This window comes from Eublepharis macularius, chromosome 18, assembly GCF_028583425.1.
Source record: "Eublepharis macularius isolate TG4126 chromosome 18, MPM_Emac_v1.0, whole genome shotgun sequence".
Taxonomy (NCBI): Eukaryota; Metazoa; Chordata; class Lepidosauria; order Squamata; family Eublepharidae; genus Eublepharis; species Eublepharis macularius.
In genome coordinates, this window is record NC_072807.1 from 27,486,481 (window position 1) to 27,513,046 (window position 26,566).

General features: G+C 43.1%; 2 protein-coding genes across 3 annotated transcripts in view; one reads left to right on the forward strand and one right to left on the reverse strand.

The window, feature by feature from the left end:
* The window catches only part of FAM227B (family with sequence similarity 227 member B), a 106,176-nt gene extending 102,452 nt beyond the window's left edge, over positions 1-3,724 (forward strand). For both annotated transcript variants that reach the window (XM_055002700.1, XM_055002701.1), the window contains exons 14-16: positions 47-121; positions 2,565-2,634; positions 3,568-3,724. In XM_055002700.1, the coding sequence (XP_054858675.1) occupies positions 47-121; positions 2,565-2,634; positions 3,568-3,636 (214 nt within the window). In that variant the 3' untranslated portion in view covers positions 3,637-3,724. The remainder of the gene's footprint in view (positions 1-46; positions 122-2,564; positions 2,635-3,567) is intronic.
* GALK2 (galactokinase 2) overlaps positions 3,720-26,566 on the reverse strand; it is a 72,589-nt gene continuing 49,742 nt past the window's right edge. The window contains exons 9-10 of the mRNA XM_055002702.1: positions 12,118-12,319; positions 3,720-4,241 (exon numbers count right to left, since the gene is read on the reverse strand). Of these exons, the coding sequence (XP_054858677.1) occupies positions 4,034-4,241; positions 12,118-12,319 (410 nt within the window). The 3' untranslated portion in view covers positions 3,720-4,033. The remainder of the gene's footprint in view (positions 4,242-12,117; positions 12,320-26,566) is intronic.

Below are 26,566 nucleotides of genomic sequence, written 5' to 3' on the forward strand. Positions count from 1 at the left end.
CTGGATAATGTTTCAAGTATGCTTAATATGTGGCTTTGCTTTTTAGCTTTGAACATAGATACAATGAACAACTTGCAGAGATGAAAGAGAAGAGAGAAAAAGTGAACTGGAAATTCCAAAGGTTGGTGTTTTTTATCTATTTTGCTCATTAACAAAGAGTTCATCCTTAGGTATATTAGGAGATGGCAGGAACAGATGATTTGTCTGTGACTAATAGGGACTGATACTTGTAGTTTTCTTTCTCTTCCCCGCCCCATCACTCTTTTTAATGTAGAATTTAAAAGCAGCTGAGGAATAAAGCAATATATCAAATAGATTTTTTTCCAAAAAAAACCCTCAGGTATTCTTGATGATGGTAAATGAATTTTTAACATGGAAAAATCCACATTTTGCAAGCTGCATTGAAGGAAGTCTATCCTGATCTTTATGGCTCAGGCTAGCCCGATTTCATCAGATCTTAGAGCTAAGCAGAGGTGACTCTGATTAGTACTTGGATGGGACCAAGGATGTCCGGGGTCGCTGCACAGAGGCAAGTAATGACAGCCCACCTCTGTTCCCCTGTTGCCTTGAAAAACCTACGAGGTCGCCGTAAGTCGGCTGCAACTTGATGACACTTTACACGTCCACTGAAGAAAGTCTGTCTAATGCTGTAGTAACCAAGGTGGGTTCTGTTGTGCCTTCCACAACTACAATCAGCATCAAATGTTTCAGGGTCAAAGAATAAAACATTGGGTTGGATCTCGCAATATGAGGGCACCTTCATCTCAGCAGACCTGTCCAACCCCAGCAAAGTCATTTCCCAAGGTCACAGGACCTGCATAGACTGACAGCCACAGGGGCTGGCAGCTGCATTGCTCTGCTGATGGAGGAGGGTGGGAGGACAACTTCATCCTCTTGCCCCTCTGCACTGCAGCCTCCTTAACCACCATATCTATTAGTGTATGTGGATCCTGTGACCCTGGGAATCAACTTTTCTGAGGTTGGAAATAATTGGAGGTGGGGGGGGGGAAGGGACTGTGGGAAAGATCTGTGCTTGCCAGTGCCTCCGATTGATAGGTTGCTGGATCCAGCTGTTTGATTCCACTTTGGAAGCGCGCTGGAAGCCTCCCAAGGAGAGACCTGGTGGAGTGGTTTGTTTTCCTGTGTTATTTCTAGAAAACTTCTCTAAATATGAGGACAGGCTACCTCAGGAGATGCCATCAGTTCCTAAGCAAGTCATCAACTCCACAGGCCAGAAAGGCAGCATGGTGTAGTGGATAGAGTGTTGTGCTAGGATCCTGCGAGACCTGGGTTTGAATCCCCACTTCTACCATGGAAGCTTGCTGGGTGACTTGGGACCAGTCACCCCCTCTCAACCTGACCTACCTCACAGGGTGGTAGCTGTGAGAAAATGGAAGAAGGGAGAACGAGGTTCTAAGCTGCTTTGAGTTCCAACTGGTGAAAAAGTGGTATATAAATGCATAAATGCAAATGCATGCACTGAGTTCTCGCTCTTATTTTTTTGTCAATGTGGCTCTCCAAGACAGAGCCTGAGGACGCTCTGACCACTCCAGATGTGTAACCGAAGTGGCTAGATGGCCCCTTTGTTTACTGATGCTGCTGGCGCTCAGCACAACTCCTATTTGTCACAAATGTTCACCACTAGGAGCTGCTTCTCTCTTGATGCCCTTGAGCCCCATATAAAGGTGCTAAAACAGCTGGGTTGCCAAGCAGTCTGGGTTGGATTCCAATGAACAACAGGAAGCCTCAAACGGTTTTTCCAGAACTTAAGGAGGGATATGGTAAGTAACAGAATTCCTTCTCTCTGTGCTGAATTAAACGGATTCTCTTTGAATGCCTGGTGACAGGCACTTTAATATGTTCATTTATGAAATAATAGTAATGCAGACAAAAGTCTAGCATTGGAGAAAAGGAATTCGGTAGATGTGTGCGAGCCAAGGTGAATCCTAAACTTCAGATGGTGGAAGATGCATGTTTTATTGGCATAACTGAAGTGTTATCGTTCTCTTGGCTTGACTTAAATGCTTCTAGAAGAGTTATGTTGTAGTCGAAAAGACAGGCATGTCTCTGGGACAGAGCTCACCTCCCACAGCAAGGGCAACTCTTGCAGAGGAAAAGCTTTTCCTTGCACTGATCTTGCCCTGCCTACTAGAAATTCCTGGGAGCTCAAAGAATTGTCACTCACCCTAGGCTAAATTAGGAGGAACCACTGGCAGCAAATCTACAATAATAATAATAACAGTATCAACAACAACAACTATCAACAACAACAGTGTGCTTATATACTGACCATCTGGACAGATTAGTGCCATACTCCAAACAGTGAAAAGAAGTCAGTGTTCTTATTATCCCTCAATCCAGCTGGGGAGCTGGGACTGAGAGGAGAGGCTTACCCAAGGCCACCTGCAGAGTTCATGGCAGTAGTGGGATTTGAAACAGCAGAGTGCTGATTTACATCCCACCCACTTAAGCACTATGCTACAGCAGCTCAAAAATGCAGTGATAGGTAAAGAGGGCTACAGAAGAGAGAGATCACTGAATTGTTAATTGTCTTTTGTTCCTAGGCTGTTGTCAAAAGTCAGCAAGAATCCTAATGAATTAAGGCTGAGAACACAAGACTTAATCCAGAAACTGGTTTGTCACCTTTTTTGTATCAGTAACTTTTAAGTATGTTTTGCAGCTTAGATGAGGAGCAGGGAGCTTGTTTGTGTTCAAGGACCCTTTTGTCTGTTTTAAATGGGTCAGAAAAACATGTGCCAGTTTGTCTCATATGCATATGATACCTTCTCTGGTCCTACAGTTAAGTAGGATGTCCGCCATAAGTAAGCAGAGCTGAGAGGAAGCCCCCTACTCTTTATCCAGGCAGATGAAAGGCCCCAACCCAATACCTCTAAGGCCCACTCAACAACTTCTGCCTGCTTTAGGGAGGATACTGCTCCCTCTGTCAGAAACCTCATTTGGCTCTACCCAGGGCCACTGAGGGATTTATGGTAGTGTATTCAAAAGCAAACCTCTTTATACTCACTTCTATTTTAAAATGGCCAGCATTGTTCACAAATTCTGTGCAGGCTCTGACATTCTTTCTGTGCCCAAATACCTTGGTTGGCATCCTTATTTTAGCATTCTCCACTAGTGCTGATGTCTGGAATCCCGCTGTCACAGTATTTGGTTGGGCTAGTAGTTGTGCTTATCCCACAATCATCAAAGGTGGCCCCTTTGGGGGCCATTTCCACCCCACCCACCCCAGTGCGATCAGCCTCTTCTTCTTACAGATAAAAAAACCCCTTTCCCCTGGCTTAGGTTGCAGGTCTTGGTGACTAAGACCCAAGACTCGGTGTCCTTGTGGTGGATGAAGCTGTAGTGCAGTGCTGTGGCTCCACCGAGTGAGCACTGTTTGTGTTCTTCCAGTTGCTGAGGGGAGAGGACCTATTTTGGGGGGAGGGACCATGAAACCAAAGATTGTTTCAGACCCACACTGGGAACCCTGCCAGAAAGAGGCAGGGCTACTCGTTATTCCTTTTATAACACTGAATCGCAACTGTTTGTTTTGGTTTTTTGCTTAAACAGGAGAACCAAACGCCAGGCCAGGCCGAATCCAGTACTGTGAATTCAGTGGTGAAAAAAATCCAGTTCTAAGATTTCAGGAACTGGCTGAATATCTCCTGCCACCAAGTTACGCTCAGCAACATACTTGGTATTAAACATGACTTCTCTTTCAGGTCAATAAAACAGCTTTTTATTCTAAATCTGGTTTATTTCATTTTGCTTAATGAATAGGCTTTTAGCAAATCAACTTCTGTAGTGCAAAGTCCAGAAAAAAATCAGCATTTTGGATTCTTTGTTGGAAGCACATTTTTAGCAGAGGAAAAAAATACATTAGAAAAAATTAATAGATTCATATTTTATGCATCCTGATCATAACATTATAACATTATAATAAAAATCAACAAAAAGCATTTTGTTTAATGTGGCCGAGGAGGTTCTGCGAATTCCCCAATGCACCAAGTAATTCTTTCTAAAAATTTGGCACCCTTTAGGCCTCAAGGAAAACCATAGCTCCACCCCCTGGGTTGGTTGCAAACAGGCTGTTTCCTTCCAGGGCTAACCTTTGGTCTCTGTTCTTGTAGTAAGCCTCTTTTACACTGGCTAGGAATCCCTCCAGCTTGTCTGTAGGAACCATTGAGACAGCGCAGCCACCCCATCCTGCCCCCGTCAGGCGTGACCCAACTGCTCCAGACTGCCTGGAAGGAAAAAAGCAAGAAAATCGTTTTTGGAACTGTTAATCAAAAAGAAAGAACATGTCTTACATGCAAAATGCCTATGGAACACGGTGACACTGGCAATTAATGGGTTGGACTTCCTTTCATATTTGAAAGCTCAGAATAGAAGTGGGTAGCTGGTGGGCGTAGGGCTTAGCTCAAGCAAGAAGATCCCCTTTATTATGCGAATCAGTATTTGTTTATACCAGATAGAGAGCACTTTGTCTCCATTTTAATTTTCCCATTCTCCAATGCAAAGGGAAAATTAATACAAGGCAGGCTCTGCCAGACCCTGTCCCTTTATGTGCCCAACCTCTCACTGGCTTCTCAGAAGGAGCAGATCAGTATACATTTACTTCTTTGAAATAGTTCTACATTGCAACTTTCCGAAGGAATTGGTGCAAGGCAGTTTCAAAACAGTAAATACAATAATACACTCAAGACCATTAAAACTCTGAACATAGGAAGCAACTAATAATGGCAGTCAAAAAAGGAGTAAAATAGAAAACTTCTGCAAAAATGGTTAGTATAAACAAATAGCAACAAAAGAAGTTAAAAAACACCAAGTGGGGAATAAGCACACACTTAAAATAGTTAGGAAAATGATAAAAAATTTTGGCCTGGCACCAAAAAGTAGACAGGTTTGGCACCAATTGGGCAAGGGTTAGGGGGAGGTTTTCATAAAGAAAGCTCCACAACCAAAAAGGCCCTGTTATATCATGGCCACCCACCTCACCTCTGAATGAAGATTATCATAAAGCTTGGGCAGGCTCCCATGGGACCAGGGTGCCAGTCGGGCTTCAGAGATGGCCCCAACACCCTGAGCTAAGCCCGGAAGAGTCCAGGCTGACAGTGAAGGTCATTATAATGGGGGGGGGGGGGAGATCAACCCTCTGCTGACTGGAAGAGTGTCAAAGAGCCCCTTTGCCTGTGCAGAGTTGTGGGGAGGGGGTGTGAAAGGACACAGCAGTTGCTGATTCACTTTCCATTGTGAATAAGGCCAAATGTTTTTGCCTCCAAATATTAAAAAATACGCCTGTGCAGAAGGCAAAACTTATTTGTACTACCTTTTTTCAGATGATACTTTAATTTTCACTAAGAGTTTTTAAATCAGTTATTTCTCTAATAAATTCATCTTCCCAGAGCATCTACTTTAGAGTTAAGGAGTTGGTAGCAAGAAGAAAGAAGTAGTTTGTTAGCAGCAGTCATTTAGTAAAGATCCTTCCGTTCTTGTTCAGCTGGTAGTCATAAGAAAAATCTCCATATCTGGTAAAGTCCAGATGCTGAACAGCTTTGCTCATCAAGAAGCAACACTTAATGGTGTCAGAGATTCACCAGCTCGTTCCATTCACAGCAATAGTCAGAAAGGGGAGCGGGGGGGGGGGGGGAGAATGTTGTGTCATCCACTGGAGTCATTCACAGTGACTTAAACTAAGGTATGTCCTAGTTCAACACACTTGTCTCTAAACCAAAAAAGAAAACCAAGCCAGTACGCTATGCAATGCTAAGCTATATATCCATGGGGCCACCGAAGGGAATGGAAGAAGCAGCCAGGCATCCCTCCAACATGCCTGGATCCAGCTCAGCGGAGAATTCCCTTCCCATGGAACATTTGTGTTGAATTTTAATTGTAAGTTTTTAAAAAAAATTCTCATGGTCTGCATTGGGAGATAATTTTGGCTGAGAAGTGGGATAAAAATATGAGTCTTAAACAAACGATCTATATTAGCTATACAGCGAAAGTCTGCCCAGTCGAGAGACCTGCCTGCGCTTCAGGGGAATTCGGCCCATTTCTGTCACTAGCACACTGCGCTCCCAGTTAGGAACGAGGCTTATTCATTTAGACCTCAGTGACTGCTGTATACACAACTGCAGCTTAGGGCTTGCGTTTGGTAAAGCAACTGGGAAGACAGGCTCTTTTGAGACGATTAGCTCCTCCTCTATTTCATCCCTGGGGCAGATAAGGATTGGAAGGTCTCAGGGGGTCCATGCAAGGGTGTGTGAAAGGGCATGCAGCAAGAGAGTGGATGCCCAGCCACAGCAAGCAACGGCAAGCAGACTGCTCCCTCCGTCAGTGCTTGGGGTCAGGCAGCTTGCCCCTCTCGAATGTACGCTGCACAGATCCGTTCCAATTGCAGTTGAGATCAGAATTAAAAACTCTTCGGGGTTGGCTTCCTTTCTTAATAATGCCCATTGTGTTTAATGGGCAAAACAGCTGAAGTTGTTGAGCTTGTAAGGCAGAAGCTGAAGTCTGTGCTGTGGAGTATACCCCTTCCTCAAGTGTTGACAAACTAGCAGCTAACCGTTTTGCCGTTCTGGACTGCTTTTTAATTTTTGGCAGGTATCCTCCAACCAAACAGAAAGACCCAGGTGAAACCCCAGCACATCTGGATATGCAGATTTTGCTTCAAAGTTTAAAACGTAGGAACGAGGGATCTGGTAGACACGGCCGATGCTGTTTTGGAAAAGACCTTGATAAAACCAACGTAGAGCAGCTGGATATGATTGTGCATAAAAGCCATTTAATGTATGCAATTGCTGCCCCCATTACCATAACCATATCAAGTCAGTATTTTTGCCAGTCAGCGTTCTGTATCTGTGACAGGCAACAGAAAGAGCGGGGGGTGGGGGTGGGGGAGCTTATCTGCCACAGCCAGAAGGAATTAAATAAAATATCTCTTTTACGAGATAAGGCTGACGCAAATGAACAAGTAGTTGGTCTCATGCAATACGCTTCCAGTTGTAAATCTTTTAGACCGGATTTTATAGTGCAACATTCAGAAAACAAACAAACAAAAACTTGGGCAGATGTATAGCTACATCCTTCTGGGTTTTATGATGGCTGCCAGTACCGAGCTATCTTTTATAGCAGTGAGTCCTTAACCACACATTTTCTTCTTGGCTCTTACCTGGCTCCATTACTTCCTGTTTTGTTTACCTACATCTTGAGTAGCTTGCACAGTTACGGCCACTCTTCATACAGCCTCTATGACGTCATAAAGCAAGGCCTGCCTTTTCTGCCAATTTCAGGGCTTGAGCCTAATCGTGGTTTGTGCTAGCTATAATAACGGAAGCTTGAGGTTCCAGATGTACAGGAAACGCACATTTTAGATTTGCTTTGTCCACATTCATTTTCCATACGCTTTGAACTACCATTACTTTAAAACTAGGGCTACCAGTTCGGTTGTCAACTCTAGGTTGGGAAATTCCTGGAGACTTGGGGGTGAAGCCTGGGGAAGGTAGGGTTTCAGGAGGGGAAGGACCGCAGTGGAGTATAATGCCATACAGCCCACCCTCCAAAGCAGCTATTTTCTCAAGGCGAACTGATCTTTGTAGTCTGGAGATCATTTATAATGCTGGGGAAACTCCAGGCACCACCTGGAGGTTGGTAACCCTAGTTGTCTGGCATCGCAACCAGCAGAAGCCTGGCGGCTACGTCAGTTATGATGTGACATCACTGAAAATGGCATCATGCCTCTCTAGGAAGCATAAAAATCACAGTCTCCGATAATCTAGAGAGGCCTGAGTTCACGTGCAGGTCTTCCTGAAAGTGATGTCACGTGGTTAGCCCAACAACCATTTCTTTTATTTTCTTTTTCTGGCAGCAGGAAAGGGGAGCTGGGGCAGGGGATCCTCTGCCATGACTGGGGGACCAGCAACCCTATTTTAAACATATGTATACAAGTTAGCATTCAAATGTCTCTGGTGCCAGAGCCTCTGGATATAGAAGACGGCTGTTTACTGTGGCCTGTTGATTCAGACATTGTGCCAAACCATAATTAGCGCTAAGTGTGCTTTGTGGCGCTGGCTTGCTAACTGTTTGCAAACCTTGTCCATTCAGGCATCATGCAAAATCATACTTAAGCATGACAGCTGAATTTGATTCTTCATGCAAGAGGCCAAAACTCTATAGCATTGTCCTGGATAGCAGACTGCATGACGGTGGATTCGCAAGAACCTTTCCTCTACTTGGGACAGAGCTCCTGCCTTTCTCCCAAGCTTTTTCCCCCCATGCAAAAAGAGTATGTGCGGGGGGAGGTCACATTTTGTCTGCTCCACGTGGAGGTATTTTGTGCACGTGAGGCAGCAGAAAGGGGTAAACTCTCCCCTCCGCACTGTTTTTGCTCAAGGGGAAAAGCTTGGGAGAAAGGCAGGCGCTCCCCTTTCCACAGCAGCAGCTTTCTAAGCCCATTTGGGCTCTCCTTTTTTTACGCAAGCCGTTCCCCGAAGCTGCTGTGTGCCTGTGCGAGCCCAAGCTGGCTTCGCGGCGGAGAACTCATGAAGGACGTAACGTTTAGAGTGACCCTTAGCAAACCCTCTATACAGCAATAGAGTAACTGTTTAGGTATTCTCAAGTGGGATTTTTGTTTAGCTTGCAACAGGCCACATTGCAAATTTTAGGAAAATACGAATGAAGGAAAGGTATCATCTCCCAGCACCAAACCTCCTGTAGATCCTAAAATCATATGGCGGATTTAGCTGTCAGCATCATTACCCTGTTTTGGCCAAAGCAGGTAATGAAAAGGAGACCAGCAAGGAAGCGCTTAATTACCATGAGCACTATAAAAGCTTCCAGGTCAGGCGTGCTTGCTGGTCTGATCAACTTGGGCATTCTAGGCTGCAGAGCTCCTCCTTGAACAGGGAGAGGGGAGGAAGAAAGGAAAAGGAGACTGCAGCATAAACAAGACGAGAAAAGTAAGACAAAAATGTGATCCCGCCCCCCTTTCTTGGGGCAGAGGAGAAGTGCCTTGAGGGATCATATAAGAGGAGATGCTTAATTAAGGGAGAACTGATTTGGGGGTGATACAGATTTAAAGTACTTGCCTCCTATGAAAGGAGTGTATGCGTGGAAGCAAAGAAGTGGGGCTCAAACCCCATCTTTGTCTTAGATTAAGTCTCTTGGACAAGTTATTTGAATTCATTGTCTTTGAAGGGGACACTGTGTTGCACTAGTGAACACAGGGTCTAAGAAGTTGTCTAGTACTCAGTCTGCGGGACAAGACCCAAGCATGGATGGGGGCAGCAAATGAGTATGTTGTGCCATCCAAAAGGACCTGTAAGCCCATCACTGCATTTTTTTGGTTGCTGTTTCAGAAGAAAAACGGAAATTATAGTATGTATGAGCTGGGAGTGGAGGAAGGGAGGCTGTATCGTGAGTCTGTACCAGGCCGAGGAATACGATGCTTAGGCATGTCACCTGTCTCCATCAAGTTCAGCATTGTTTATAATGGTGGCTAAGTCACCTGCCTCTGATAAGCTCATAAGCAGGGCATGAGAGAGAGGAAGAAAGCGCACGGTATGTGACTGTATATGACCACTGATTGTATACACAGGAATGAGGATGTGTCTTACTTCTTAGGCTCTGATGCTGCATTCCCCAACTTTAAAATGAATAAATGTTCTTAAGAATCTTCAACGTGCTCAGTTCCTTCATCATATGAAGTACAACTTGTAATAATGTGATCTGTGGCTTGGCTCCCTTTCTTGATGTATCTGTTATTTTTGTTATGTAGGTTTTCTCCCTGCTTTCTGATTGTGGCACGGTTTTGATCTGGATTCTGCTGTTATATGGGGGCTTTTGTTGTGTGGACACTATTGCGCAATACTGTGCAATAGCTCTATACCTTGGTATTTGCTGTGGAACTTATCTCCTGACCCTTCCAGCTGTGCTTGGCGGGGCGGTGTGTGTGTGTGTGTGTGAGACTTTGAAGACCCATTCTTACTGCCTTACACTTTGCAAATGATTGCTCAAATCAAAAATACAACTGAATTACTTAATTAGATGCTAAATTCCATGCACTGTTTACAAATTTTTTAAAAAGCGACTGACATTAAAGTTATATACTGCCTGTAATTTTAAAGACACGCCAGCTGCAATCCACTATACATATGAATCCCACTGGCTGGGGTCCCTTCTTACACAAAGGTGCTATAAGTGTCCTTAACTATATGCTGGACCGTGGCTTGAATGCAGATGCTCGTAGCATTCCATGCGTGTCATTACCCTGGAACGTGCACTGGCAGTATGATGCTCAATACATGCTAGGAATTATTTCATTTGAGTCTTATGAACTGACTAAGGCGGTTGCTGTGTCTGAACTGCAGATGAATAAACTCTACACTAACATATCGAGTATCCCTGGAGAGACTGAAATCATGATCTCTCTTCCCCACCATTGCTAGCATTTCACGTCTGGAACACCCTTGGGCCCCACACTCTTGCAACATATCCCAAGAGGGAGTAATAACCTGCACTTTGCACCAAACCACCAGCGCTTCCAGCCAGAGCACTTCATGGCATGACGACTACACTGTACGGTCATACTGAAGTAATTTAGATCCTCAGAGCACAGCCTCTTGCTCTGATATGCCAACCTGGAATAGTTGTTATCAACTAGATGTCAGCAGTTATACATGAAAAATTAGGAGGCTGCAGTACTGGACAAAGCTGAACTGCAGAGACCGCAGCATTCGCCGTATTTTCTTCATGAACTGACTTTTCCTGTTCCGACTGGCCCTAGCAGCCAGTTGCTTCCAAGAACCAGCTTTGATGTCAGCGAAAGGAGTGAGATTTCTCTGGTAGGTTGAGAAGGAATGGTCTCCAGGACCTACTCCTACTATTGATCTTATCATCTATCGCTGATATTTCTTGAGAAAATGAATGAAGGCATGGGTCATATATGAAACCAAGCCCCTTTTCATTTTGAGTAGAGAGGGGAGGGTCATAAATGTAGAAGTGATACTTATTGTAGCTAGCTATTCTAGTATTCTAGCTGAGATGTAAATTAGGAGATGAGAACCAACATTTGGGATGGCATTTTGGGGTGCTGTAGGAAGGAGAGAAGAGACATTTGTGCTCTGTGGGCAGAAGTCCTTCCATTGGCAGAATAGCGCTGGTGGATCCAACCCAAGATTTAGATCCCAGAAATTATAGGAAGGCCTCCTGATTCATGAATCCTGTGAGAATGCAAGGACTCTGACCCACAAACTATGCTCCAGCCTCAGGCTCCAAGGACCTCCCTATTGATTTCAATTGTGGGTGCCGCTCTGTACACCCCTTGTGTGGAGTGTATTGGAAGCCTTGTTGGCACAGGAACTTCACATCTGCATTACATCAAACTCCATCCTGGGACTTGCGTAGGCTTCAATCTATACTTCTATACACTGCAGGAACACTGCCCCACTGAGTTTGGCAGTTTTTATACAGTTTCAGAAAACGTCTACCACCAGGGCTTTTTTTCTGGGAAAAGAGGTGATGGAATTCAGTGGGTTGCCCTCGGAGAAAATGGTCACATGGCTGGTGGCCCCGCCCCCTGATCTCCAGACAGAGGGGAGTTTAGATTACCCTCCGTGCTGCAATCTAAACTCCCCTCTGTCTGGACATTTTCAAGAGGTTCTGGAATGCCGTTCCACCGCGTTCCAGCTGAAAAAAAGCCCTGTCTACCACTCAGAATATCACCTTAACCAGCAGTGCTCTTGGGCTGCTGATTTAGTGAAGACTGGAAAATCTGCTGGTTAAGGTGGAACAAAACTGTGTACATGAAAATGAACAAACTAGGTTCATGGGACCCAAGAGCTTTAACTGGGAAAAGACGAGAACTACTTATAGAAAAGCTGCTTAAGCACAGTTTGACCCAGAAGTGGCTCAAGAATTGCCCATGTTCAACGCTGTTACAGTGTCAGTTGGAAATCATCTAACCACATCATGTCTTCCTAGGACATGAGGCTAGTTGGTAGTAACAGCGACTGGAATAAATACTTTTTTTTAAACAGCCACAATCGGTTTTTCCCCTTTTTCTCCACAATGCAAACCACATTCCCCAAAGTGAGTTTGTTCTAGGGCGCTTGTCAGACTTACCGACAGATGTCCACCAGCTGATTCAGTTCAGGACAGCTGCATTCATAGAGGTCCCTGCAGCTGGAATGGCTGCAGTTCATTAAATCCCCCAGCAACTGGACGGCATCCGCAGGGGCCTCATCACATATCTTCTTAAACTCTAGAACTCTGGCAGCTTCGCCATACACATGCTTAGCACGCTGGGACAATTTAAAGACGGCCACTATATAAGAAAGAAAGAAAGAAAATATTAATGTAGGAAAAAAATGGATTTATTATTGTCAGATGTGGTCTTTGTGGCTCCCAAAGAAAACTGGCAAGAAAAACGACCAGCAATCTTCCTCTCTAGCTCTTCTTTACTTTCTTTCAGTTGTTTTGGAAGGTACAGGACATATACGCACCTCCGCTCAGCGAGGAAGATGTGAGATATTCTCTAGTGGCTTCTCCATCGATGCAGCTGATCTCTCTGCCCTAATGGCTTCCTGTTTCCTTTCACTATCACGCTGGCATGCTCGCGCCCTGGTCTCTGATGCAGAACACCCTCTGGGCCAATTAATACACTGGCAGCCACGAAAACTTTCAGTTAAATGTTTAATGTGAGCTCTGTCCTGGGAACTTAATTCCTGGCCACACGTGGGCCTGATTCAAATCAAGGCCATGGTGCACAGAGAGAGGGTGCCTCTCCCCCACAACTGACCGACCTGAAAAGGTCCCGGGAAACCACTGTTTGCCTCACTGAGGAAATCTGCATGGAAACGTCACTACGGGAAAATAAAATACTGTCTCCCTGAAGCTGTTTCACGACAGGAAAATTGGGAAGGGGGGAGCTGAAGCAATCAAAATAATTAGACCTCTTGGACTTCCTGTTTGGGATCCATGGAGGTCTAACGCAGCTCCACTTGCGGAGCTGACCGGACTGCCGTTTTAACCGGCCGGCGGGGTGAAAATAGCCCGCGGCCGACTGCTCTCAGGCGGGGAGCAGGCAAAGAACGCTCAAGACCCTAGGGTGAGCTAGATCTCGGACGAGGGGGGGCTCTACACAGCGAGTCTCCCCCCGATCCTTGAGGTCCCACCTTGCGACGGGTCGGCTATAATCTCTGCGGCAGTTTTGGGGCCAATTCGGCTGGCATAAGACCTACATACCCAAGCATCGATTGGGGGAAGAAGCTGAGAGGAGAACTTAAAATCGAAACAGCGATTACAACCCGAGAAAAGTGAAGAGAAGGTAAAGATCATTATCTTCTGAGACGGGACAGATTGATAAAAACAGAGAGGAAAAAAAGTAGATTTTTAAACTGCAACAGACTAGTGAAAAGGAGGGGAAGACTCGGCAGGAATCGAATTTAAAAAGAGACTAAGTTTAAAGAAGTTATTAAAGAAATGGGACTATTGTTTTGAATACCTGTGGCTTTGGAGCTGTGAGAAAAAGACACCATCGCGAGATCTGCTGTGGGAAGACGGGAGACAGGAAGTGCGTAATAACAATAGAGTGGCTGGAGAGAAGCGGCCCTTGCTGGAGGGCAGGAAGTAGGGAATCGCCATTTTTGAAAGGGGAAGGGTCGCGGCTTCAGCGGAAGAGGAAGTAGGCCATCTTGGATTACAAAATCATAGAGAAACCATAGAGAAAAGACGCCCGACATTTTGGACTCTTTAAAACTTAATTTCTATAAGAAGACCGGGACATTTAAAATAGAAAAACGTTAAATTTTACGCCACGGAGTTAAGGAAGAGAGCGGATTCGTGGGAGCGAGCTAAAGCAAGCCCCACGATGTCAAAAAAAGAGTGGCAATCGGCAATAGAAAACCTGGATAAAAACCTGGACAAAAAACTTTTAGATATGATTAAAGAACTTAAGGACACGAAATTGGAGCTGATAAAAGAGGTTAAAGAGGTTACACAGACAGTAAAATCGGAGCTGTCAGAAGTGAAAAAAGGTATGGAAACAATACGAAGTGAATTACAAGGAACGCAGCAGAGAGTTAAAACAGTAGAAGACGCGATGGAGAATTTAGCAGACACGCAACAAACAGAGATGAGATTGGTGAAGGGGAGAATGTCAGTTGCAGAAACTAAACATATGGAGAAGCAGCTACGTTTTCGTGGCTTGCCAGAAGTGGAAGGAAAGTCAGCGCAAGAACAGATGACTGAGGTGTTGGCTGAGTACCTGGGGAAGGAGGAGGAGGAAGTTGTGGCTATCCTAGATGTGGCATACCGTGTGAATTCGAGAATAGCAACCCAGAGGAAACTACCAAGAGATGTGATTGTGCAGTTTACAACACGAAATATGAAAGAGAGGATTGTGACAAAACAGTTTCAAGATCCATTGGAGATTGATGGCAAGACGATTATTATAATGAAGGAACTGCCCAGATCAGTGTTACTGGACCGGAAAAAATATAAAGTGCTAATTCAGATTTTGAAGGACATGAAAATCAGGTACAGATGGGAGTTACCGGAAGGAGTGTCCTTTGAGTTTGGAGGGGCCAAAAAACGCATCAGATCTGAGCGAGAGATGGAGCGATTTATTAAGGACAATGAAAAAGACTTACCAACAAGATCATGAGTATGGAGTGTAAAGTATTATCTTGGAATGTAAATGGACTAAACTCACCGAATAAGAGGAAAAATACTTTTCACTGGCTACTAAAACAAAAATGTGACATTGTTTGTTTGCAAGAGACCCATATCAGAAAGCAGGATGTAAAATATTTAAAATCTGGAAAATTGGGCAAAGAATATGTAGCGGCCTCCAACAAGAAAAAAAGAGGAGTGGTGTTGTACATAAAAGAGGAGCTACAGCCAAAATTTGTTATGAGAGATGTGGAAGCTAGATTTGTAGCAGTGGAATGTATTTGGAATTTAAAGAGAGTGTTGGTAGTCGGACTTTATGCACCTAACGGTGCAAAAGAAAGCTTCTTTGAGGATTTAAGGAAGCATTTAGACGATCTTGCATACGACCAGATAATTCTTGCTGGAGACTTCAATGGAGTGACAGACTTGGAACTAGACAAAAAGACTACAACGGCACAAAAGAAAAGAGGACTATTACCAAAGCTTTTTTTTGAGTTGATTCAACAAGAGACTCTTGAAGATGTATGGAGGAGAGAATATCCTAAAAGCAGACAGTTTACTTTTTATTCTGCAAGGCATTCTACATTATCAAGAATTGATATGATCTGGGCCTCAAAAGACTTAGCATTATGGACTAAGGAGGTAGAAATAATGCCTATGGTAGGCTCAGATCACAACCCAATTATGTGGAAATTTGGAAAAAAGAGAAAAAGGAAAGCATGGAGAATAAATGAGGACTTGTTACAGGAAAGAGAGAATATGGAAATACTGAGAAGAGAGACAAAGTTTTTTATACAATACAACGTGAATAAAGAAGTACCAACCAATAAAGTTTGGGATGCTTACAAGGCGGTTGTAAGGGGCATACTAATGGACTTAAATGGTAGAGCAAGAAAGAAGAAAGAGGAGAAAAGACAAGAGATTGAGGAGAAAATAAAAGCCAAAGAAACACAGCTAAAAAAGAGACCAGGGAAAAAGAAGGTATACCAGGAAATTAAAATACTTCAAGAACAGCTAACAGCAATGAGCAATAAAGAATTGGAGTGGAATCTCAAAAGACTGAATCAAAAAGCGTTTGAGGGTGCTAATAAACCTGGGAAGTACCTGGCATGGCAATTGAAGAAGAAAAGGGAAAAGAAGATAATAAATAAAATTTGCGAAGATAACAAAACGTATTTGGAGCAGGCTACCATTAGTAGAGCCTTTTATAAATTTTACGCTAAGCTGTATAATAAAAAAGAAGTAAACAAAGAATCAATAGCGTCATATTTGGAGAAAACCAAACTTCCAGAAATCTCGGAAGCTTGGAGAAATAAGTTGAATAGTGAAGTAACTGACGAGGAAATAAGTAAGGCAATACAATCTGCAAATCTAGGAAAGGCGCCAGGGCCAGATGGACTTACGGCTAAATTCTATAAGACAATGGCTAATGAACTGGCACCATTCCTAAAAGAGGTGATGAATGGGGTTTTAAGGGATCAAAGGATTCCAGAAACTTGGAGTGAAGCGAATATATCATTGATCCCAAAAGAGGGCCAAGACCTGACTAATGTGAAAAATTATAGACCTATATCGCTACTCAACAATGACTACAAAATTTTTGCGAAGATATTGGCGGAGAGATTGAAGGGGTGGCTCTCGGAAGTCATAGAGGAGGAACAAGCAGGCTTTTTGCCAGACAGACAAATAAGAGACAACTTAAGGACAGTGATCAATGCTATTGAATATTATGACAAGCGTTGTGACAAAGAGGTTGGTTTCTTCTTTGTTGACGCTGAAAAAGCGTTTGACAATTTAAACTGGGACTTTATGTTTGCCACTATGGAAAAGCTACAATTGGGAGAAAGATTCATCAGAGCAATTAAGGAAATTTATAGAGACCAGACTGCAGCAATTGTGGTGAATGATGAATTGACCAAGAAATTGACGATAAGTAAAGGAACAAGACAAGGTTGCCCGTTATCTCCATTGTTGTTCATTTTAGTATTGGAGATTCTGATGATACAAATACGTCAAGATGATGAAATTCGTGGAATAAAAATAAAGGACTATTCATACAAGGTCAGAGCATTTGCGGATGACATAATGTTAATTGTAGAGGACCCATTGGAGAACATGCCAAGAGTGATAGATAAGATCAAGGAGTTTGGAGACTTGGCAGGTTTCTTCATTAACAAAAAGAAGTCAAAGATATTATGCAAAAATATGACTAAGCAGAAACAACAATTGTTAATGGAAACAACGGATTGTGAAGTAACAAGTAAAGTGAAATATTTGGGAGTCGAATTAACTGCAAAGAACATAGATCTATTCAAAAACAATTATGAAAAACTATGGACTCAGATAGAGAGAGACTTGATTAAATGGAATAGATTGAATTTGTCGTGGTTGGGTAGGATTGCAGCAGTTAAGATGAATGTGTTACCAAGAGTAATGTTTTTGCTACAGACAATACCAATCATCAGAGACTCCAAACAATTTGAAAAATGGCAGAGGAAAATATCAGATTTTGTTTGGGCAGGCAAGAAGCCTCGAGTGAAAGTGAAAGTTTTACAAGATGCAAAGGAAAGAGGCGGAATGCAACTGCCCAATCTGAGACTTTATCATGATGCAATCTGCCTAGTTTGGTTGAAAGAATGGATGACATTAAAGAACAAGAAACTATTAGCCCTAGAGGGATATAAAAAAATATTTGGATGGCACGCATATTTATGGCATGACAAAGTAAAGGTCAACTCGATGTTCCTGCATCACTTTGTTCGGAGAAGTCTATACATAATCTGGAAGAAGTACAGAATTTATCTACAAGAAGGAACCCCTTTGTGGGTGGTTCCATATGAGGTGATAGACCCGAGAGCTGTTGATAATGAACAACAATGTTTAACGTATAAAGAAATAACTAAAACTGAAGCATCCAAACTTAGAATAAAGACACAAGAGGAACTATCACCTAACTACGATTGGTTCCAGTATAGACAGATCAGAGACTTATATAATTCGGACTCTGTAAAGGGAGGTATACGAATAGAGAATTCGGAACTAGAGCAGACCCTTCTTAAAGAAGATAAGAAAAGAATATCCAAGGTATACCAAGTACTGTTGAAGTGGTATACCGAGGATGAGATAGTTAAAACACAAATGGTGAAATGGGCTATAAACTTTAATAAAGAAATAACAATGGAGGCATGGGAATACTTGTGGAAAACTACAATGAAGACAACGACATGTATTAATATCAAAGAGAACATTCATAAAATGATCTATCGTTGGTACATGACACCAAAGAAGATTGCGCTAGGGAATTTGAATACTTCTAATAAATGCTGGAAATGTAAGAAGCATGAGGGCTCCCTCTATCATATGTGGTGGTCGTGTGAGGTAGCCAGGCAGTACTGGGGGGAAATAATAAGAGAAATGAGTGAAATTTTACAATTTCAAATTAATAAGAACCCAGAACTCCTGCTACTGAACTTGGGAATGGAGGGAATTCCAGCCCAACACAGGACGTTGATATTTTATATGACAGCAGCAGCTAGACTTTTGTATGCGCAAAAATGGAAAGTACAAGAAGTGCCAACTATTGAAGATTGGACTTACAAATTGCTGTATATGGCTGAAATGGACAAGATGACAAGAAAATTGAGAGATCTGGACTCAGGGCAGTTCAACACAGACTGGGAGAAGCTGAAACAATACCTGGAGAAGAAATGGGAGGTGGGAGGAAAACTGTGGCAGTTTGAGAACTACTGAAGTATTGAAGTAGAGGGGGGAGACTTTACCGGGGGGAGAAGAGATAAATGTGAATTAATAAGCAGTCAGATTAATAGATTGACATATATATAGATATATATAGGTTAACAAACAGAACATAGAGAAAATAATTAATTATAAGGACTAAATATAAGGAGCGATTAACTAACAATATTTTCTTTTTTTTCTGACAAGTTTTGTACCAAACTGAATGTCTGAAGATATAGATGGGTCAAATTGATTGACTACGTGAGGAGAGATATATAGAACTATTATAAAAAGATAGAATGAGTAATATATATAGAGAATAAGTCAAATTGTTTGATATAAACGAATGTATGATCTATATGGTTTATGATATATAGAAATACCTGAAATTGAAAAATTGGGATAAATTGTTTATCTAAGATAGAAACAAAGGCTTACAGTTTGGGCATATAATGTTAAAAATAGTTAAGGATGTACTGCTTAGAATAATGGAGAATATATATTTGTTTTAGATAGAGGAAGCTAATAAAAGTAAGGGAAAGGGGACAAAGGGTTGGAAAGCTGTTGGAAGTCAATAAAAAGGGGGGGGGAAAGGGAGGGGGTTAGAGATGAAAAAATTGGGGAAAATTGAATGTAAATGTGGAAATGATGGATTCTAACCCAATAAAAATTTTTCAAAAAAAAAAAAATAATAATTAGACCTCTTGATATACAGCAACAAAACAATTTAAAATGTTAACACTTCAAAACAGCATAATGTTAAACAACAAATGTAAGTAACACAGATCAAATTCTGTGGTGCTTTGTTTAAAAAAAAAAAACCTGTTGCCTTAAACTAAGCAATTAAAATAGCAGGAAAATTTTCAAAACAAGGAGCCACCACAGAAAAGGCCCTGTCCTTTGTGGTCACCCACCTCATTTTCCTAAAAGCAGGAAATTTCAACCATATCTTAGATAACTACCTTAACGATTGGATAGGCTCATATAGGAGAAAGTAGACCTTAAGACTTTGCTTAACAATGCCATTCTAAGCAGAGTTGTATCTTTCTAAGTCCTCTGAAGTCAGTGAGCTCAAAAGGGTGTAACTCTGCTTAGGATGGCACCGTAAAACTCTCATAAGGATCTCGGAGACTTTGCAATGGAGACAATTCTCACATGCAGCTGAGAGTATGATAGGCATGGTTGTTGGGGGTTTTCCGGGCTGTATTGCCGTGGTCTTGGCATTGTAGTTCCTGACGTTTCGCCAGCAGCTGTGGCTGGCATCTTCAGAGGTGTAGCACCAAAAGACAGAGATCTCTCAGTGTCACAGTGTGGAAAAGATGTAGGTCATTTGTATCTACTCAGGAGGGGTGGGGTTGAGCTGAGTCATTCTGTAAGAGTTTCCCAGGGTGTGGAATGCTAATGGCGGGAGGCTTCACTGTATCCTGAGGAGGTTCTTTTGCATATGGATTGGTGCTTGATGTGCTAATCTTCTCTGCAGGGCTATTGTCGGGTGTGGAGTGTTTTGTTGGCCTGGTGTTTTTCAGAACTGGAGCCCATGCTCTGTTCATTCTTAAGGTTTCTTCTTTCCTGTTGAAGTTTTGCTTATGCTTGTGAATTTCAATGGCTTCCCTGTGCAGTCTGACAAAGTAGTTGGAAGTGTTGTCCAGTATTTTGGTGTCCTGGAATAAGATACTGTGCCCTGTTTGAGTTAGGCTATGTTCAGCCACTGCTGATTTTTCAGGCTGTCCAAGTCTGCAGTGTCTTTCATGTTCTTTTATTCTTGTCTGGATGCTACGCTTTGTGGTCCCGATGTAAACTTGTCCACAGCTGCAGGGTATACGGTATACTCCTGCAGAGGTGAGGGGGTCTCTGCTGTCTTTTGCTGATCGTAGCATCTGTTGTATTTTTCGGGTGGGTCTGAATACTGCTTGAAGGTTATGCTTTTCCATAAGCTTTCCCATCTGATCAGTAATTCCTTTGATATATGGCAAAAACACTTTTCCTGTAGGTGACTGTTTTTCCTTGGTTGTTTGATTCATCCTGGGTTTGATTGCTCTTTGGATTTCATTTCTGGAGTAGCCATTTGCCTGAAGTGCGTGGTTTAGATGATTAATTTCCTCATTGAGAAAGCGCGGCTCACATATCCGTCTTGCACGATCCACTAATGTTTTCATTATGCCTCTTTTCTGTCGGGGGTGGTGATTGGAGTTTTTTTGTAAGTACCGATCAGTGTGAGTTGGTTTCCTGTAGACCTTGTGACCTAACTGAAAGTTTGCTTTGCGGATGACCAAGGTATCCAGGAATGAGAGTTTTCCCTCACTTTCTTTCTCCATTGTGAATTGTATGTTCAGGTGGATGTTGTTGAGATGATTCAAAAACTCCCTCAATTCTTCCTCCCCATGGCTCCAAATGATGAATGTATCATCCACAAACCGGAACCATACACTGGGTTTGTGGGGTGCTGATTCTAGAGCTGTTTTTTCAAAATGTTCCATGTAGAAGTTTGCTATAACTGGGCTGAGTGGGCTCCCCATGGCCACCCCATCCATCTGTTCATAGAATTCGTTGTCCCATTGGAAGTAACTGGTTGTCAGACAATGATGGAATAAGGCTGTTACATCCTCTGGGAAAATCTGATTAATCAGTGCAATAGTGTCTTTTACTGGAACCTTGGTAAACAGGGATACAACATCAAAACTGACAAGTATGTCTTGTGGATTGAGTTTCAGAGAACTGATTTTGTTGATGAAATCTGCTGAATCTTTGATGTAAGACGAGGTTTTTCCGATGTGGTCCTGCAGGAGATCTGCCAGATGTCTAGCTAATTCATATGTCGGTGAACCAATGGCACTCACAATGGGTCGGAGTGGGACTGAATCTTTATGTATTTTGGGGAGTCCATATAGTCTAGGTGGCTGTGCTTCAGTCTTGCATAGTTTTCTGTGCGTATCGGGATGTAGTGAGGAATTCTTGATCAGCGCATTTGTTAGCCTGGTGATTTTGCAAGTGGGATCTCGTTTTAGTTTTTTGTAGGTGGAGGGGTCCAGGAGTTCCTTAATCTTCTTTTTGTATTCCTCCGTTTTCATGATCACTGTAGCATTGCCTTTATCAGCTGGTAGAATGATGATGTCTGGATCTGCATTGAGGGTCTTGATGGCATTTCTCTCCTTGCGTGTTATATTGCTGGTGGGAAGCTTTGCCTTTCGTAGAATCCTGGCTGTCTCTCCTCTTATTTCCTCAGCTTCCTCTTCAGGTAGATGACGGATGGCAGCTTCTACATTTGCAATGATGTCTTCCACAGGAATTCTGGTGGGGGTGACTGCAAAGTTTCCTCCCTTTGCCAAGATGGAGGTTTCTTCTGGTGAGAGTTGACGGTCTGTCAGATTGATGACAATGCGTGCATTGTCGAGCATTGGGCTTGTCTGTCTTTTTTCCTGTAGTTTGTTAAACTTCTGCTTCTGTCTGGATGTGTGGTTGGTAAACACTTGTTCCATCTTCCTGTAGGTGAGATTGTCGACCTTGTCCCAATCCTGACTTCTCATTTTATGGCTGGTGTTGATATGCAAGCAAAATAGCTCCTTGTCTGTGGCAGCAAGTTCTCTGCGGGTAGTGTGGATTCTCTCACGTAAGAGGGCCTGTTCTAGACGGTCATAAATGCGGTTCGCCTGTGTGGTTTTGAAGATTCTTTTAGTTGTGAGAAAAGATGGAATGGTTCTTGTGTCCCTGCAGCGTAGAAGAAAGGTCAAAGAACAGAGTAGATGTGCTTTCTTGTTCCGAAGTGTTTCCAATCTTCGGGTCTGTTGGAATGTTTCCTCCCCGTAGAGGTGTTCGATGTATTGTCGAAGGCTTTCACGGCCGGAGAACGATGGTTGTTGGGGGTTTTCCGGGCTGTATTGCTGTAACCCCCAACAACCATCGTTCTCCGGCCGTGAAAGCCTTCGACAATACATCGAACACCTCTACGGGGAGGAAACATTCCAACAGACCCGAAGATTGGAAACACTTCGGAACAAGAAAGCACATCTACTCTGTTCTTTGACCTTTCTTCTACGCTGCAGGGACACAAGAACCATTCCATCTTTTCTCACAACTAAAAGAATCTTCAAAACCACACAGGCGAACCGCATTTATGACCGTCTAGAACAGGCCCTCTTACGTGAGAGAATCCACACTACCCGCAGAGAACTTGCTGCCACAGACAAGGAGCTATTTTGCTTGCATATCAACACCAGCCATAAAATGAGAAGTCAGGATTGGGACAAGGTCGACAATCTCACCTACAGGAAGATGGAACAAGTGTTTACCAACCACACATCCAGACAGAAGCAGAAGTTTAACAAACTACAGGAAAAAAGACAGACAAGCCCAATGCTCGACAATGCACGCATTGTCATCAATCTGACAGACCGTCAACTCTCACCAGAAGAAACCTCCATCTTGGCAAAGGGAGGAAACTTTGCAGTCACCCCCACCAGAATTCCTGTGGAAGACATCATTGCAAATGTAGAAGCTGCCATCCGTCATCTACCTGAAGAGGAAGCTGAGGAAATAAGAGGAGAGACAGCCAGGATTCTACGAAAGGCAAAGCTTCCCACCAGCAATATAACACGCAAGGAGAGAAATGCCATCAAGACCCTCAATGCAGATCCAGACATCATCATTCTACCAGCTGATAAAGGCAATGCTACAGTGATCATGAAAACGGAGGAATACAAAAAGAAGATTAAGGAACTCCTGGACCCCTCCACCTACAAAAAACTAAAACGAGATCCCACTTGCAAAATCACCAGGCTAACAAATGCGCTGATCAAGAATTCCTCACTACATCCCGATACGCACAGAAAACTATGCAAGACTGAAGCACAGCCACCTAGACTATATGGACTCCCCAAAATACATAAAGATTCAGTCCCACTCCGACCCATTGTGAGTGCCATTGGTTCACCGACATATGAATTAGCTAGACATCTGGCAGATCTCCTGCAGGACCACATCGGAAAAACCTCGTCTTACATCAAAGATTCAGCAGATTTCATCAACAAAATCAGTTCTCTGAAACTCAATCCACAAGACATACTTGTCAGTTTTGATGTTGTATCCCTGTTTACCAAGGTTCCAGTAAAAGACACTATTGCACTGATTAATCAGATTTTCCCAGAGGATGTAACAGCCTTATTCCATCATTGTCTGACAACCAGTTACTTCCAATGGGACAACGAATTCTATGAACAGATGGATGGGGTGGCCATGGGGAGCCCACTCAGCCCAGTTATAGCAAACTTCTACATGGAACATTTTGAAAAAACAGCTCTAGAATCAGCACCCCACAAACCCAGTGTATGGTTCCGGTTTGTGGATGATACATTCATCATTTGGAGCCATGGGGAGGAAGAATTGAGGGAGTTTTTGAATCATCTCAACAACATCCACCTGAACATACAATTCACAATGGAGAAAGAAAGTGAGGGAAAACTCTCATTCCTGGATACCTTGGTCATCCGCAAAGCAAACTTTCAGTTAGGTCACAAGGTCTACAGGAAACCAACTCACACTGATCGGTACTTACAAAAAAACTCCAATCACCACCCCCGACAGAAAAGAGGCATAATGAAAACATTAGTGGATCGTGCAAGACGGATATGTGAGCCGCGCTTTCTCAATGAGGAAATTAATCATCTAAACCACGCACTTCAGGCAAATGGCTACTCCAGAAATGAAATCCAAAGAGCAATCAAACCCAGGATGAATCAAACAACCAAGGAAAAACAGTCACCTACAGGAAAAGTGTTTTTGCCATATATCAAAGGAATTACTGATCAGATGGGAAAGCTTATGGAAAAGCATAACCTTCAAGCAGTATTCAGACCCACCCGAAAAATACAACAGATGCTACGATCAGCAAAAGACAGCAGAGACCCCCTCACCTCTGCAGGAGTATACCGTATACCCTGCAGCTGTGGACAAGTTTACATCGGGACCACAAAGCGTAGCATCCAGACAAGAATAAAAGAACATGAAAGACACTGCAGACTTGGACAGCCTGAAAAATCAGCAGTGGCTGAACATAGCCTAACTCAAACAGGGCACAGTATCTTATTCCAGGACACCAAAATACTGGACAACACTTCCAACTACTTTGTCAGACTGCACAGGGAAGCCATTGAAATTCACAAGCATAAGCAAAACTTCAACAGGAAAGAAGAAACCTTAAGAATGAACAGAGCATGGGCTCCAGTTCTGAAAAACACCAGGCCAACAAAACACTCCACACCCGACAATAGCCCTGCAGAGAAGATTAGCACATCAAGCACCAATCCATATGCAAAAGAACCTCCTCAGGATACAGTGAAGCCTCCCGCCATTAGCATTCCACACCCTGGGAAACTCTTACAGAATGACTCAGCTCAACCCCACCCCTCCTGAGTAGATACAAATGACCTACATCTTTTCCACACTGTGACACTGAGAGATCTCTGTCTTTTGGTGCTACACCTCTGAAGATGCCAGCCACAGCTGCTGGCGAAACGTCAGGAACTACAATGCCAAGACCACGGCAATACAGCCCGGAAAACCCCCAACAACCATCGTTCTCCAGCCGTGAAAGCCTTCGACAATACATATGATAGGCATGTCTGGATAAACAATAAGTGTCAAGTGACTTGGATCTTTTTGACATAAATGGGATCTTTCTGTTCAGTAGGAAGAATCCAAAGATCTAAGGCCCTTCATCCTGTCCATCAGGGGATCCCATGTACGGGCCAGACAGATCTCATCTGAGATAGCTTTGCTTTTCTCGTTGAGATCTTGGATACTGACAGTGATGTAAATTGTCTACTTTGCTTTAATGAAAGATGGTACACATGCACAACTGGGAATGGATCTTTTCACAATAAGAACTGCCACCAAGACCGGCCCACTCTAGCTGGCTTAAAGTGGTATCATTTGACTCCGAAACAGTTTAACACATGCCATCTGAGAAACGGGGGCACACAGGAGGGGAAGACAGTCTTGCAATGAATTAAGAAAACAACATCTTTGCAGAGGTGCCAACATTATTTTGGCTTGATATGAAATGTAATTACTAACTATTAACGAGAAAGGACCCAATAGGGCAATTGCTTAAATACATCATGGTTTTTGGAACTTGATTAAAACCCATCAAAGTGGGGGGGGGGATAGAAATGACCCTCCTGGGAAGGGTCACTGAAACAATGTTTAGAGGTTGCACAATTCCCCATTTACCAAACCCATTCAGGAGTACATTTTGTTCTCAAGTTTTAAGAATGGGTCTGAGCTACTTTCGTACTGCACAGCGCCCAAAAGTCAAAGCTGAACGCTGAGCACATGTTTGGGGGGCATACAGAAGTGGGCATATAAAACACAGTTCCTCTGTGGCTGGATTCTCCTTCTGAATCCCTCCCCCCTTTGGATGGAGCTGTTTTACTGCAGGTCCATTTTCGAAAATGTGCATTTGTTTAAAAGCATATCTGAAGTTGCGTGAGAGTTTGCCATAGCTCACGCTCTCTTGTAAATCACCAATTGAACAGTAGTAACCCAAAGAATGAACTGAAAACACGTCTGGTTCCCATTTGAAGGCATGCATTCTTGCCAAAGGCTGTGATTGATTCAGAGACCACCCTTCGGTAAAGCATTGCTTTGCCAGCCAGATTACCTTAAAGCACTTCGCGGTTCTCTCAAGCTCATCACGTTACTTATTGGCAACCAAGGCCGTCTTTTTGCTCCTGACCACTAGCCAGATGCTGGGAAGGACCTGGTCGCGGCAACATTTTACCATGCAGGAGAAAGCTCTGCAACCTTCTGAATTTGGTGTTGCCTCTAATCTAGTGTAATCCTTTCAAAACCAATTATTACATTCCAAATGACAGAGGCCAGGGTTGCATCGTTGTTGATGTTTTCTCTTTAGACTCTTTTTGTTTACACAGAAAATCTGAGTTAAGAAATGATGGCTTGGATCATACGCCTTCGTTGCACATGTGCTTCGGCTGTCCTCCACTGCAGAGTGCATTGCCTCTGACTCTAGGAACTTCTACTTGCGCAAGACCAATGTTTTTCAAGGAACCCCAAAATGTGCCCCATAGTACAAGACAAGCTCCGCAATGAATGACAGGATACAAGCACTCTGTATTCCTCCTAGTTAAGCTGGCAACAGCCTTCTTGG